We start from the raw sequence: 16,085 nt of genomic DNA, 5'->3' as shown, positions 1-16,085 counted from the left end.
TGCTCAAATGATAAATTTCAGTTCGTTTATAACAAATTTTTACAATAATTGTGTTCTATCAAATTTGGATTGTTTCAGACTCCGGAAGCTCAAGCAGTAGCATCCACATCAAGTTACATGGGTGGTGCTCCAAGTCCTGCTGCAGAGGTGACAGTCACCTGCAGTAATGTTGGTTCATCATCAGTCAATTCCTTTGCCGACGTGTCTGTACTTTCGCAGATGGATTCTTCGGGAGTTGATGGTAATGGCCCTACATATTCCACCCTTGATTCAACACCATCACAGTCTGCCGGACAAGCTGTCACTTCTTTGCACAGTAATCCATACAATCTGAGGTGAGTTCTGGAATCTTATAATATGATGATTCTTATCTTCACCAAATTTTCCTGTGTGAAGTGTAGGGGAGGGGTCTTCCTGAATGAGATGTAGGCAGAGTTGCCAACTGCTATGGATTGTCTGTTTCTACTGATGGCAGCACTTGACTACATAGCCGCGGGAGATATTGCTAATGATATGGAAATTGTTTCCCCTTCAAATATATGTATGTTTGTATTTTTTTTCTTCGGAAAAAAAAAAATCGTCTTTTGAGGGTAGAGTTTCTTACGATATTTTACTAATTGTTTCTGTCACTAATTGAAATTCTGTCAATCTTTACCGTCATGGTGAATTTGTATATGCAAGAGAGTTCAATAGAAGACAAGCTCAGACTAGAAAAGGGGCTAGTGATTGAATTGATCTATTGTTTACCATTAATAAGGATGTTGGGACTGAATATTTGGGCCGAATTCAAAGGGATACAGTGACTAGCTCATGATCGAGACTGATACCATAATATGATGATACAGCAAGAAACAAGTGTCTAATATCGGAACTAACATGTCAGGAAATCTGAAAAGAATAAGTAATACGTGAAATCCATCCTCCAAAGGAGATCCAGTGGCTATTTTAGTACTTGTCTTGTAAAAGCAGTTCTGGATCCATAAAATCAATAATTGCTTTGAGGGCCAATTAACGGATAATTTTAAGGAGTATGGATAAATTGTGAGTTTCATGTCTTTGCCGTGCTTATTTGTCGTATGTCGTGCCACCAAGCCTTGGAAAGTTCCATTGCAGAAGGGAAATAGCAGATACGCAATGCAGTATGGCAATCTTATGATGGTTTCAGTACTTGTATATAAGGAATGTTCCCTCTTAATTTTTCTTTTACAGTTGGAACCTTATTATAACAACCATCTGTGGGACAAATATTTTTCCGGTAACCAAGTGTCCATTAATAGCATGTATGGTACCCTGAAACCCATTGACGGAATTTAAAAAAAAAAGGTTTTCATTAACAGGTGGTGTGTGCTATGAGAGATTCAATCAATCGGGTATTTTACCTTCACAAATCTGTGTTGCCTGTGCACAGAAGGTGTCTGTAAAGCCAGGCACAGACCCGCCGCTCCACTCAATGCCCCCACTCAAAAATCTGTTTTTTTTTACAGAATTGCCCTTCACTGTGGGCTAAAAGTTTTTTTTTTTTTAGCTGTTCAGTGCGGCAGGTATGGACTGGACCCAGCTTCATTTGCACCAATAGTGTTTTGCAAAGAATATTCTTAGGCTATGCTGGAGGTATAATTTTATGATTTACACACCCATGCTGTTTGCTTAACAAATGTTTTGTCAGGGATAGTTTTTATTCTTCTGTGAATTCTCATCACTAAGACTGCTTTAGGGTTTTTTCCACATAATTTTTGCCAACTTCTAAAAAATCTATTCAGTGGATCTGCATCTTGCCATTTCTACAGCAACCATAAGCATGCAGATATTTCTACTTTGCAGAACAAATCATTTATTGGACGAAATGGCAAAAATGCTTGACGTCAAAAGCCTTCAGATACCTATGCCAGTCAGCAGGTTAGATACCTTCTGACTGGCATCTGCAGATAAGAGTGAAGGTAAATTTGGGTAGGGCCCATAGACAAAGCTGCAAGTTTTGACGTGAACAAATTCTTTAGGCCTACCTTTGCATAGTAAGTACTGACATAATGAAATTGGTATCATTAGATTTGTCTTTAGAATATCTAACAGATGATATCATTGTCTTTTATTTACTTTCCCAACCTCCTGAGGTTACTTGAAACCATTTCATCACAAATATGGGCTGCAGATCTGGCGCCAAGACCGGAAGAGATATTAAAACCAGAGATGTCATTAGATTTGTCTTAACAATATCTATCAGATGACATCCTTTAGCATCTTTTTCCATTGCAAACTTGGCTTCTTGGTATATAGGGTAAAACAATTTTGTTATGAAAGCAGGCCTTGAGCCTGGTGCGCAGATCAGGAGAAGAGATATTAGAACCAGAGTAGCATCATTGAATTTTTCTTAAAAATATCCATCAGATGTCACCATTGGCTTCTATTTGCATCTCAAATCTCTTGAGCAATAGTGTAAAGCAATTTTGTTACAAAAGTGGGCTGTGAGCTTGGTGTCCAGACCAAAGTGGTATCATTGGGTTGTTTTAACTAGGTCTACCGACACACATACAAGATAGATATATTCTGAATACTTTCTGAAATATGAGCATTTGAATTATTTCATTGTGCAACTTTTTGCAAATGCACCCTGTATTGTCAGATGATTTAAAAGACATTTCCATCAAAAAGGTTGAACAAACGAATGGTGGATTACACTGTGAGAAATTAAAAAAAAGTATTGAGTTCATTGTGCCCAACAATGTTATGTTTTTTGAATAATCCAACAGAATTTTGAACTTTCATTGATTTCTGTGTGTATTGAAAACAAAGTTTTTCTTTTTCCTCACGAATTCTTTCATTTACAGGTACCATAGCAACATAGGCCAAGCTCTTTCCCACGACCTCCTTCTTGGAAGGTGGAGGCTGACTTTGGAGTTGTTTGGGCGAATATTTGTAGACGATGTCGGGGCGGAACCTGGATCAATTATATGTGATCTAGGTGGTTTTCCAGTTAAAGAGGCCCGCTTCAGACGTGAAATGGAGAAACTGAGAAGCATGCAACAGAAAGATTTCACTTTGAATAAGGTCAGTGCGAGAGAGATATGTTGATTTTTTTCCAATTTTAATACAGTAAATTGGACATTAGATTTCCTTTCAAAGGAATCCGCAAATGATATGCCGGTTTCCCACAATCCATTTGTGTCTGATATTTTCAGCCGTTCTGAGAATTCTCGCTAATTGTCAGTCATCTGCTTTTGTGCAGATACTTTTTTTCTTATATTATATTTGTCTCTTTCACAGATCGACAGAGACAGGACAACTCTACTTCAAACCACATTCAAAGAACTGAATGCTCAGTACAGTACTTACAGTCGGCGGAACACCAGCGGTGCACCGCCTCTGGCATTCTCCAGAGTCAAAGTCATGTTCAAGGACGAGCCAGGAGAGGGAAGCGGTGTTGTGAGGAGCTTCTACACTGCCATTGCAGAGGTAAGCTTTCAAATGCACTGGTCCACCAACAGACATCTGTCCATATTTTTTTTGTAGGGTCTTATTTTTGTTGAAAATTTTCTTTATTTTTGTGAAAATGGTCATTGATTTTTTGAAAGTTAGTAGTTTGTGAAAAGGTAAACAGTCTGGTTAGTTTATCACAAAAGAAATGCCAAATTATATTTCCTTAATTTATATTTCATGAAGGGTTCCATTTTTCAGATCCATAAATTTGTGAAGGGTCCAGAAAACTGACCTGAATTCCAGCTGGACAGACTCCTGACTAATCGAAATAAAACATGGGCACGTGTGCTCTGAAGGCAAATAAAAATATTGATATATTGTCGGCTGTTTATTTGATCAGATTTTTTTTTTTGAATTTGCCTGAGACACTCCAAAATCTAAAACAGTGATGAAATTTCTCCTGTTATCTGCAATAGCAAAAACAATAAAGAGTTCATGTCTAATTTGCAGTGGTGACGCTGTCCACTGCCTTTTTTTCTTCTTCTCGTTGGTGTTATGTGATCACTATGAGATGCATTATTGGGACAATTTACCTATAATATTTTATTTTCCTGTTTCTCATCATCAGGCTGTGCTGTCTTCCGAACGTTTACCTAATCTTGAAAATGCACAAGTTGGAAGCCGTTCTATCCAGTACAGTAAGTCCTCATACTTTATCTCAAATCAGTCTAAATCAGTGTTTCTTCACCTTTTTTAGCCTATGCTCCCCTTTGATAAAATTTCTCATCTCTCTCAAAGCCCGCCCCCCAACTCTCATCCAAGAGCAAGACTCTTTGTACTTAATGAACTGCATTTAATCAAAACTATATTTATAGTAAACAAAATTTTTATAAAAAGTCTCTGTACCCCGGAGCGATATGCAGATCGTTGGGGGGGGGGGGAAGCGATGGGATAATCATCTCTCCCGAGAGTCAAATTACATCGAAAAATTGGTGTGTGTCATATGATATACAGGATGATTCAATGAATCTATGCCGTAGCTGCCAAGTCTCCCGAATTTCAGCTTCATTCCTTGATCTCCCGAATTTTTACGAAAATCACAAAAAATCCCCAACTGTCCCTAAAAATTCCCTACTTCATTTTAAAAAAAAAATCCCTCTTCTGAAAACCATCCCTAAGGAATTTCTCGTGGGGCACGAAGTCTTTCACCTGCTTTTTTTTTTTCGAAATGATGTCACACGTCGTGAATGGGGAATTCCCTTTTTTAGGAAGTTTTACAAACCCTCTGATGGTGACAAGAAAGTTGTTTGTCTTATCATGCAGGGAAATAGCTTAGCAGCCAATAGTCCTGAATAATAATTGAAGATTATAGTGGCACGCATGTAGTCAAAATTTCTTTTGTTGAAGTTACGTTTGTGCGATATAAAGCGACATGAATATTGATAAGCAAAAACATATTTAATCAATTTTAAAGATACTTATTTTCAATGAATGTCCTTTCGTCAAACGTTCCAGAAAGGGGCAGACTTTTCCTTTTCGTACAAGTTGTGTTATAGACATAAACATCTGCCATGGAAAGATTGCCGTCATCACTCATGTGAAATGAAAAAAAACATCAAGCCAGTGCACAAAAAGTCAGCGTTTTTCAAAAATTGACGCTTTTTCCCCCTTCATCTTCAGATGATTTTAGGGTTATTCGCGCAGAATGTTTGTTCACAGCGTTTCTGATTGAACACAATATTTATTTGTTTTTTTTATATTTACCATTTTGAAGTTTTGGTCTCCAATTTCACTTGTTTTTTGCGTAGGGATTTTATTCCCAAGGGTTTAACTTCCCTGTGTGTAAAATCCCTATTTTATTTGACTTATTCCCTATACTTCAATTTTTATGTGTGGAAACTCCCTATTTTATTTGGAAAAATCCCTTTTGTATTTATTAGGGAGTGGTTTTAGCATAAAATACAGGTTCACGCGAAAATCTCCAGAATTTTCATTTTCAAAGTTGGCAGCTATGCAATAAAAATTTTCCTCTTGGCATATCGCCCCAAATTTGGGCTTGCCTTAGCTGGGCTAGATTTCAGTGTGCTTTCTTCTAATTGTAGAGGTTCTATGCTGGGCCCCTACGGCAAAGTGGTATTTTGCAGCTGCATACTTAGCTGGAAGTAAGAGCTTAAACATTTACATATTCATGACGACACACATTACATTTCATTACATTCGTGAAGACTATAATACCCCCCAGATCTCATCAAAGAGGCTTCCTATGGGAATGAGACCAGCATGGTCATACCCTCTTTGTTGTATAGCCCAGGTTCTACTTCAGCCTTGCTTGATTCTGAATGTAGGCACACTATATTCCACTGTATTTCATTTTTTATTTCTTCAGTCTTTTTCTTTCCTCGTAGCTCTCTGTGAACCCCTTAGGTAGGCACCTGTGGTGGCTTTCCTTTTGCTTGATTTATATTTATGGTCCCGTTAGGTTATCCCAGGACCACAAGGAGAGCCATATAGCCCAGGTTGAGAAACGTCATAACATATAACATCACAATGGAAATTATAGTTAGTTCATTGCTAGTATTTCAACTAATATGTTTTCAGCATCATGTCCCCTCCTTTAATTAAATTACAATATGTGCATCCTGTATCGATACTTTTTTTGCATGTAAAAAATTACTTTTATCTTTTCTTTCAGATCTGATTCAGCGACTGAGAAGCCGTGAGCGAGAACGAGATCAGCGGAAAGCTGGCACACAGCCTCTCAGGCTGAGGGAAACCAAAGAGAGGGGTAGTAGTCAGCTGACTCTGCGTTTTGAGGCCCCAAATTTTGTGTACAACGAGGCGCCCAGCAGTGGGTTGACCCCAAATGAGCATTTGAGTCCTCACCGACAGCAGCTGGGACAGAGATTGTATCCGAGAGTGCAAGCACTGTCAACTGTAAGTATAGCTGCTCTTTTCCATCTATTAAATTAGATGCTGCTTATAACAGTTTTCAAAAAAATGTCATGAAAAAACGTAAGCGGGGAAAAAACTTTAAATGGGAAATCTTGATGAGAATAACTTGGAATTGAGATCAGGAAAATAAGCCATATTAAACGGGAAAACATAAGTGGGAATGTTATAAACGAGATCAACTGTATATTACCTGAATATCTGTGATTTATTTTAAAATATTCTGCATGAGCAGAATTCTGTCTTAATGTATTTAATGAATATCTGATCAGTGCCAATTTCTGTAGAATTTAGCTCCGAAAATCACCGGGATGCTTCTTGAATTGGCCGCAGAACAGTTATTAATGTTGCTTGCGTCTGAAGATGCTCTAAGACAGAAAGTTGGAGAAGCGACGGAAATCATCCTTGCACAAAACAGGTAACCAATTCAATAGCATAAAAGTAGCTATTTTCAATCTTTTTCTTGTCTTGGCATGATGAAACTGACTCTAATATTCTGTAGCATGTGTACTAAACGTATGTTGTAGACAGGAACCTATCATGTAGAGCCAGGGGCCTGTCCAGCTGAAATTTTGGTGTTTTCTGGACCTTTCACAAAATTCTGGAAAATTGACCCTTCACAAAACACAAATTAATAAAACCATGAATTTGGCTTCATTTCTTTTCTGATAAATTAACTAGATTTTTTCGCTTCCCAAAAAACTACTTATTTTTCTACAAAATTGGTGACCCTTTCATAAAAATAAGGAAATATTTTTCACAAAAACAGGACCTTACAAAAAAGTCAGCACAGACCCCTGAGAACAATGTTTCCTCATCCTTTATTAGCTTTGCAGCTGTGGTGGTCAATGGTGATGGACTCGCATCGCGGGCGTAACCGGTCAATTTGTCGCACTCAACTTGTCGCGCTCAACTCGTCGCGCATCAATTTGTCGCAGTGCCAATTCGTCGCAGAGCCAATTCGTCGCGATACAAATTCGTCGCAGAGCCAATTCGTCGCGGTACAAATTCGTCGCAGAGCCAATTCGTCGCAGTGCCAATTCGTCGCGGTACAAATTCGTCGCAGAGCCAATTCGTCGCGGTACAAATTCGTCGCAGTGACAATTTGTCGTGTAACCAATTCGTCGGGACGTCAATTTATCGCAGAGTCAACTCGTCACGCGATCTGTATGTAGGTTTTTTGTCTCATACGTGAAAAAATAAACATGAAGAAAAGTTTTTTTCCATCAAGAAATGCACACAGTTTACTAATTTTTTTTTTTTGTCATTTCGAAAAAAATCATCGAAATTAAAATTGCAATTGATATTAATGTTTTATTATTCAATTATTGTAAATGTTAAAAAAATCATTTTTTCTATGATAAAATTTTAAAATTCTGTAAAAAAATGTCGGTGTTTATGATATTCCCCAAACTACAGTACAGCGGAGGCTCTCTTTAAGTGTAAACTTGTATCTGTCCCATGTGGAATCGAGACTCCCACCAACATTAACCACTACAGTATCTCCACAAGAACCTGAAATAATTAATAATTTAATTTAATTAATATTTAATTTTCACCGGATAAGCCACACTTGTCGCTTTCTCTCAAGATTTCCATTACTCGTAGCGAGGGGAGTTGGGGCGCACACCGAGATGATAAATTGCGATCACATACATTTTCAAAATTTAATTTGCACCGGATAAGTTGCTCAAGTTAAAAACTCAAAAAATCCAACCAATAAAGTTCATAGGTTACACTCGAGCAAATGCAACCGATAATCTTATTGGTTGAATTTTTCAAGTTTTATAAAAGGACTTTTAGAACACTTTCATAGTGTAATGCTGGCCTTAGATATATTGTCGGTAAAAAATTCCTCAAAGATGTATTCTCTACATGGCAGATACATATTCAATAGTGAATTAGGGCCATTCAAGTATTACGTAAGCAGATTTTCAGCCATTTTTGACCCCCCCCCCCCTTGTCAGCAAAAATCAGCAAAACACTGACACCCATCCCCTCCCAGCAAAATTTCACCAGCAGCTTAGAATATTTCATATCTTCCAAAAGGGATGGTTGATGACGTAAGCGACCTTCAAACTCCCCCTTCCCCCGCCATCAAAAGTCAACAAATCCGAAACTCCCTCCCCGATCCTGACGTAATATTTGAATGACCCCTTAGGCAAATTGTGCTTTGGGATGGGCATTGATCCTAATTTATCATCTTGGTGTGTTCCCGCAACACCCCTCGCTGCGAGAAATGGAGATCCCGCCAGAAAGCGGTAGTGCGGCTTATACGGTGAAAATTTAATTTTGAAAATTTATTTTATCGTAATTTATCATCTTGGTGTGTTCGCCCAACGCCCCTCGCTGCGAGAAATGGAGATCCCGCCAGAAAGCGGAAGTACGGCTTATACGGTGAAAATTTAATTTTGAAAATTTATTTTATCATAACTTATCATCTTGGTGAGTTCGCCCAACGCCCCTCGCTGCGAGAAATGGAGATCCCACCAGAAAGCGGGAAGTGTGGCATGAATACCATGAAAACTGAATTTTGAAAATTTATTTGATCGGCGTACTGACTCTGCGACAAATTTGTACCGCGACGAACTGATTCTGCGACAAATTCGTACCGCGACGAACTGACTCTGCGACAAATTTGTACCGCGACGAACTGACTCTGCGACAAATTTGTACCGCGACGAACTGACTCTGCGACAAATTTGTACCGCGACGAGTTTGTAGCACGACGAATTGACGCTGCGACAAATTGATTGCGATGAATTGTCGCGCGACAAGTTGAGCGCGACGAATTGACCTAGACCCCATCGCGGGGACCCAGGTTCGAACCCCACTGCTCACAGTAGTGGTCAGCCGAAGATGTTTTTCTGCGGTTCCCAACTTCAAGGTGCAAATGCGAGCCGATTTCCCCATTAAAAAGTCTTGCCGCAGATAGCAAAAGGCCTACAAACAGTACAAATATTCAATCAATTCACTTCACTCACTTCTCTTCTGAAACATAGATTGCAGCACTGAAAACTCGCACAACACTAGATACACACTCAGACTGTTAGGTGCATACACTTACACTTCCGGCACAACTCACTAGGTAGTATATTGCCCGTGGTGATACACCTGAGTTGTGATTGGTTTGTAGAAGAAAAACTTTGTTAGCCAATGACCCCTTTCTAACCATATTTTTTTCTCCTGGCTCCCGTTTAAGAGAGAGAGATCCTTTCTATTTATTGAATTGTATTTAATTGAAATGAAGTTCGTAATGAACAAAAACTTTATAAATACCATGAATCTTTGAAACTCTGAGCCAGACAGATCAAGAAGGTTGGTGATCATCCCTCCCAAAAGCTGAATTGTACGGCAAAAATAGTCTGTGCAAAATACATATATGGGACAGTCTACACACACAAAAGAACCTACACAATAAATCAAGCCTCCCGACACATCACCCTGGGGTAGAGTTTAGTGTCTTGTGAGGGTTTAACGCATGGCCTTCTCAGCATCATAGATCTCTGGATAAATTAATGTTCTGGGGCCCCCATACTGTAAGTGACAGCCTATATATTTACATATTTGAATATGAGGTTCTCGGTCATGCTGACATAGGCCCTGGTTCACTCGAATCTGTAAAACCTCCTGCTAAAATATCTGCAGTTTTGCATCTAACTATTAAACTGAAGAGCCAAAAAAACTGGTATAGGCATGCGTATGCAAATAAAGAGATATGGAACCAATCAGAGTACGGCGCAACGGTCGGCAATGCCTATATAACAACAAGTGTCTGGCATAGTTGTTAGATCGGTTACTGCTGCTACAATGGCAGGTTATCGAGATTTAAGTGAGTTTGAGCGTGGTGTTATAGTCTGCGCACAAGAGATGGGACATAGCATCTCCGAGGTAGCGATTAAATTTGGATTTTCATGTAAGACCATTTCATGAGTGTACCGTGAATAAGGGGAATCCAGTAAAAAATTAAATCTACAACATTACTGCGGCCGGAAAAAGATCATGCAAGAACGGGACCAACGACGACTGACGAGAATCATTAAACGTGACAGACGTGCACCCCTTCCGCAAATTGCTACAGATTTCAATGCTGGGCCATCAACAAGTGTCAGCGTGCGAACCATTCAACGAAACATCATCGATATGGGCTTTCGGAGCCAAAGGCCCACTCGTGTACCCTTAATGACTGCACGACACAAAGCTTTACGCCTCTCCTGGGCCAGACAACACCGACATTGGACTGCTGAGGACTGGAAACACGTTGCCTGGTCTGACGAGTCTCTGTTCCAATTGCTTCGAGCTGATGGACGTGTACGGGTATGGACACAACCTTGTGAATCCATGGACCCTTCATGTCAACAGGGTACTGTTCTGTTGGCAAAGTGTGGTTATGCGCGAGTACAGACTAAAAGAATACGAGAATAATGATCGGCAAAATAACGGATTTATTTAACGACAGCATATTGATCTCCACTAGAAATCATTGAAAACTAAAGTCCATATTACGTCTAACATAACTGATGAAACAACGCAAACATAACACTAAGACAAGAACCACAAAAAACAGGATCCCAAACAGTTCATATATATACACATTACAAACATGTGCGATCGCGTCATGATTTGCATATCATATGGTTACGGTTGAGTTCCTTTAATTTGCATGAAAAAGAAATAAACCTAACATGTTCAAGCTGGTGAAGGCTCTGTGATGATATGGGGCGTGTGCAAGTTGGCGTGATATGGGACCCCTGATACGTCTAGATACGACTCTGACAGGCGACAGGTACGTAAGCATCCTGTCTGATCACCTGCACCCATTCGTGTCGATTGTGCATTCCAACAGACTTGGACAATTTCAGCAGGACAATGCTACACCCCACACGTCCAGAATTGCTACAAAGTGGCTCCAGGAACACACTTCTGACTTTAGACACTTCCGCTGGCCACCTAAATCTCCAGACATGAACATTATTGAACATATCTGGGATGCCTTGCACCGTGCTGTTCAGAAGAGATATCCACCTCCTCTTACTCCTACGGATTTATGGACGGCCCTGCAGGATTCATGGTGTCAATTACCTCCAGCACTACTTCAGACATTAGTCGAGTCCATGCCATGTCGTGTTGCAGCACTTCTGCGTGCTGACGGGGGCCCTACACGATATTAGGCAGGTTTACCAGTTTTTTTGGCTCTTCAGTGTATATGGTGGTGTGTTACCATTGGTGATTGCTGGTCATGACAATTTCAAATCATGAAAATCTGGGTTTGACACCTGTGGGCAGAGGGCAGTTTGAGAAAAAAATCTCTACCCATGTGGGACTTATTTTTGGCATCCCCGATCACGTTTGCTTTGATTAACAAAGCTTTTCTCGCCACTTCTATCTCAAATTTGGCACCCCTTCTAAAGTAGTGCTTCATGCGGCCGCAAAGGTAGCACGGTTCAAAACTGCCCCAGCATTGGCAGAGATACGTGCTATTACGTGTTTTTCTTCATGAAACCCTTACTATATTCTACACTTTTTTTGGTATGAGAGGGTAGTGACCCACAGCACAGTTCCAGATTATATTAAAGCGCTTTGTGGTACAGTTACACATCACTTAGTTGGTCCGTGTGGAACAATCCCCAGATAACTTAAATGATCCACTGTGTATTTATGGATAACTTGAGTCATCTGCGGCACAGTTATATATCACTTTAATGACCTGGGATGGCACTGTTTGAGATCCCTTGAGTGGCCCGCATTTCCAAAAAGGTGAACACTCTTGGTTTTCGAGGTAGTAAGTAGTATGTCACAAATGACCCAATGAAGTGAATAGTAAGAATCGGGTATAGCAGCAAAAAATTTATTCTAATATCAAGAAGCTGCTGCATTTTGACTGTATCAGGATTGCCTTTACAGCTCAGCAGTTTTAATGAGGATTTCTGGTGTGCATGTTTTATGATAAGAATTAAGTTAAATTCTTACCTAAGGATGGGAAACTCAAGTACACTTGCCTGATTTTTCATTCACTTCCAAAGCAACAAAAAATAGAAATCAGTAGTGTCTTTTTGCGTTGAGCCTCTTTCGTTATATTTGTGTAAGACTTAGCTGTGTTACTCGCATACACTGAGCTATAAGGGAAGTGGAGTGAGGACTATGCGAGCTATCCCTATGCAACTGCATCACACCTTATTGGAGCGAAGTAGACAAAACATTCCCTGAACCTGTAATTAATGCAATGGGGCTCCAAATCAGCAAGACTGTATACATTCCGGTTTTTTTTTTTTTCACTTTTTGGCCAATAATTATGCATTATTCATCTTTAAAAAAATTTATAAAAATTATACTTACTTTCGTATAAGAAAAATACATTTTTTTTCAAAAACTTAAGAGGAACTATTTTTTATAAATAAAACAACATATATTTCTAACACATGAAGTTCACTTCGAAAATTCGTAGCAGCAAATATTTCCGCGTATTAATTGCTGAAAAAGAACTTTCAATGCAAGAAATGAAATAAAATTGGAGGAAATTTTTTTTTTTATTTTTACTAACATTACATATAAAGTAATGTACACATACAAGTTTTTCAATAAACAATTTATAAACAGGTCTACAGAGCATAATTTGAATATTAAAATCACAGTTCACGAAAGCACTTATATATGTTTGCTATCAAATAATTACTTAGTTACAATGTAAACCTTTGTCTAGACTTGTATACTGGCCAAACTGTACATTTGAAGGGATTTTTTCCCCCCTCCAACATATGCAATTATTCACAGCATATAAGAAATCATTTAACATTTTCATTGGATTTCTTTTCATCATGACTCTACAACTGTTGTGTTTTCTCACGTTGCAAGGGTACCAGAAAGTAAACATTTTTCCTCTGATTAAGATCTTCTAATATTACATACATAGCTCAACAGTGATAAACACATTAAGGAAGATGACCAGGTGGTAGCCCAAAATTTCAATAAAGGATATTTCACAGACAATACATTAGAAGTTAAATGAACTTGAAACTATCCAAAATCTTTGTATTAAACAGCCATTTTCACAATTATACAGTTGAAGCTCAAGGGAGACCAGAGGTGGCAACAAGACTTTCTTCTTATAGCTTTCACCCATTGTTTAAGAACTTCACGGTTTTGAAGAACAGACCTTTATTTAAAAACAAAAAGTTATATTCTTTACCAGGCTTCAAGAAATCAATAGAATCAATCAACTATTGTTAGTGATAGTAGCCTATAATAATTGTTTGATAATTATAACACTTTGATGATTATGATACATTGTTTTCTGTGTAATTTTTCATATTTAAGCAAAAATTGATGATGTAAATAGTATTAATTGTATTTTATTACTCCTCATTCAGTGTCCACTCCCCTGGAAAAAGTGGAAATAACAGTCGGTCCTGTCCACATTCACATATTGTTTTACTAGAAATAGAAATGTTCACGTCGTTTCTTTGATTTATACAGCATACTTTTAATTCTTTAAGGCATTATATCAGTTTTCCTTAATAAAAATTCTAACCCAAATAGTAATAAGAAATTTCTACACTGTTTAAAAAAATATTTATGAAGTTAAAAATTCATGTGACATTAATTTTTTTTTAATTACGCTCATTAAACAGAAATTGAATGTGAAATTAAAACTATGTGTGCTTAATTTCACAATTGCAGTATAAAAAATCAATGCATCTTTTAATATAAAACTATGTGCACTTACTTATGAAACCAAAGTTTATTTCTATCTTCCTTTAATTTTCCCCATCGATTGGTGCAATTATAGGCAGAACAAGATATCGCCATTTGTGTATGTGCAGATGGGCAGCTATACTAATGAAATATGAAAACAACTGGAAAAAATGCTCGAGATGGAAGTTTTCCCATAGTTTACATGCTGAAATGAACAATGTTTTGCCTACTTCACTCTGTCATGCCCACTTTTGTATTCCCCTGTGTCAGCTCGCGCACATCCTTGTTATTGTATAGGGAGTCTTCATTCTAGCTTCTTTATAGCTCAGTGCTTGTATAAGGCTATAGGTCGACTTTGACTACGACATGTGGCCATGATTTGACGACTTCATTGTTTTTTCTATAACACTTTTTTTTATTTTACTTTCATAACACTTTTTTTTATTTACACTTTTTTTTTATTTTTTCCGTTAGGTTAAGCCTAATACAGAAACATTTTGATCTCGTCTTGTTCGTTACTTATTACATGATTGCTGTATCAATAGTTAAAATATGTAGAATCATCATCAGGAGGCTGAAATCACATTTATCATAATTTTAATATTTGCTTCAAAATGCAATGTTACATTGTAAAAATAAATTAATTAATTGGTAATTAGCACAAACATGTCTTACATGGATTGTAAATGGCTGCTATAAACAATTTGGACGCTAGTATTTTTGTTAGAGCATCTGTTCTGTGCTCTTCACAAATTATCATTCTTCAACACTTCAGGTTTCTCAATAAAAAATGTGATGTGGTTGTATATCTATGTTTAATTTTCTTCTCTTATTCAGAGAGAACCCATCGGACTCCTCCATAGAGATAGACTCGAGTAATTTGGGTGAGCGTAGTTCTGGTGTCAGTGGATCCGTAAAGCGTACAGAGGAGGGAGAAGAGGAAGAGGATCTTGAAGACAGTTGCCCGCTGTTCTATCAGCCCGGCAAGCGAGGGTTTTATTCACCAAGACAAGGGAAGTGCACTCCGGAACGGTTGAATGCCTTCAAGAATGTAGGAAGAATTCTAGGACTGTGCCTGCTGCAGAACGAATTGTGCCCGATTCTGCTGAACCGCCACGTCATCAAGTTCATTCTAGGCCGTCGGATAGGATGGCATGACCTGGCATTTTTCGATCCTCTGCTCTATGAATCTTTAAGACAAGTAGTGTTAGATGCTGAAAGTAAAGACTCAAACACGATATTTGCTGCTCTTGATCTCACGTTTTGCATCGACCTTTGCATTGAAGAGGTAGTTTTTCTTGTTTAACTCAGAATATTTTATTTAAATAAAAATTTCCCCAAAAAAAAAAAAGTATAAACATTTGTAATGAAGTAAGTGGTCGTGCTCAAATAGGTTGACGTAATTACGACATTAATGCGTGTGACTTGTTTAACAGGGTGGTGGAAGTGTGGAGCTGATCCCAGGAGGACGAGATATTGATGTGACGGCTCAGAATGTATACGATTATGTTAGGACGTATGCTGAGTATCGTATGGTGAAATCGCAGGAAAAGGCTCTCGAGGTAAGGCTCATCATTATGCTGTTTTTACTATGATTTCCACATGGTATGAATGTTTTCTCTTTTTTTTTTCAAGGTGTGATTGGTAAGTAGGGAGACTCCCCCCCCCCTTTCAAAAATGTGAAGTGTGATGCACTGCTACATTAGCATTAAGTTCTGCCCTACATAACATGTGCATTGTTTTTCAAAATTTCTTTGCAGATGTTTGTTTTGCAGATGATGTCTCTTAGTGTTCCAGACTCTGCCACGGCTGGAAGAGGTCTCGGCAACGGGATAAGTCCAGTGGCAAAGTTCTGGCATTCATTCATTGCAGATGTTTGTTCATGCAGTAGCTGTAACATAAGAGTTGTTAGTACATTGTGTAATGGAGCAAAGAATCAATATAAAATTCTGTTGCAAATCAGGTAAAACTGCAACAGAGACCCAAGAAATGCTGCGAAATGGGTATGGAGATGAAGCTGTATCTTTTGC

At 38.4% G+C, this 16,085-nt stretch overlaps 1 protein-coding gene across 14 annotated transcripts in view; it reads left to right on the top strand.

Annotated features, from left to right (window-relative positions):
* hyd (E3 ubiquitin-protein ligase hyd) overlaps positions 1-16,085 on the top strand; it is a 98,031-nt gene that overhangs the window by 77,947 nt on the left and 3,999 nt on the right. For all 14 annotated transcript variants that reach the window (XM_089251791.1, XM_089251795.1, XM_089251798.1 and 11 more), the window contains 8 exons: positions 79-335; positions 2,826-3,045; positions 3,262-3,450; positions 4,043-4,112; positions 6,107-6,348; positions 6,651-6,781; positions 14,893-15,343; positions 15,492-15,617. In XM_089251791.1, coding sequence (XP_089107917.1) covers positions 79-335; positions 2,826-3,045; positions 3,262-3,450; positions 4,043-4,112; positions 6,107-6,348; positions 6,651-6,781; positions 14,893-15,343; positions 15,492-15,617 — 1,686 coding nt within the window. The remainder of the gene's footprint in view (positions 1-78; positions 336-2,825; positions 3,046-3,261; positions 3,451-4,042; positions 4,113-6,106; positions 6,349-6,650; positions 6,782-14,892; positions 15,344-15,491; positions 15,618-16,085) is intronic.

The sequence above is a fragment of the Pholcus phalangioides genome, unplaced genomic scaffold, assembly GCF_987345545.1.
Source record: "Pholcus phalangioides strain wild (caught in Gottingen) unplaced genomic scaffold, Ppha-v1.0 ptg000027l_1, whole genome shotgun sequence".
NCBI lineage: Eukaryota > Metazoa > Arthropoda > Arachnida > Araneae > Pholcidae > Pholcus > Pholcus phalangioides.
The sequence above is the reverse complement of the archived record's forward strand: the minus strand, read 5'-3'. Positions and strand labels throughout refer to the sequence as shown.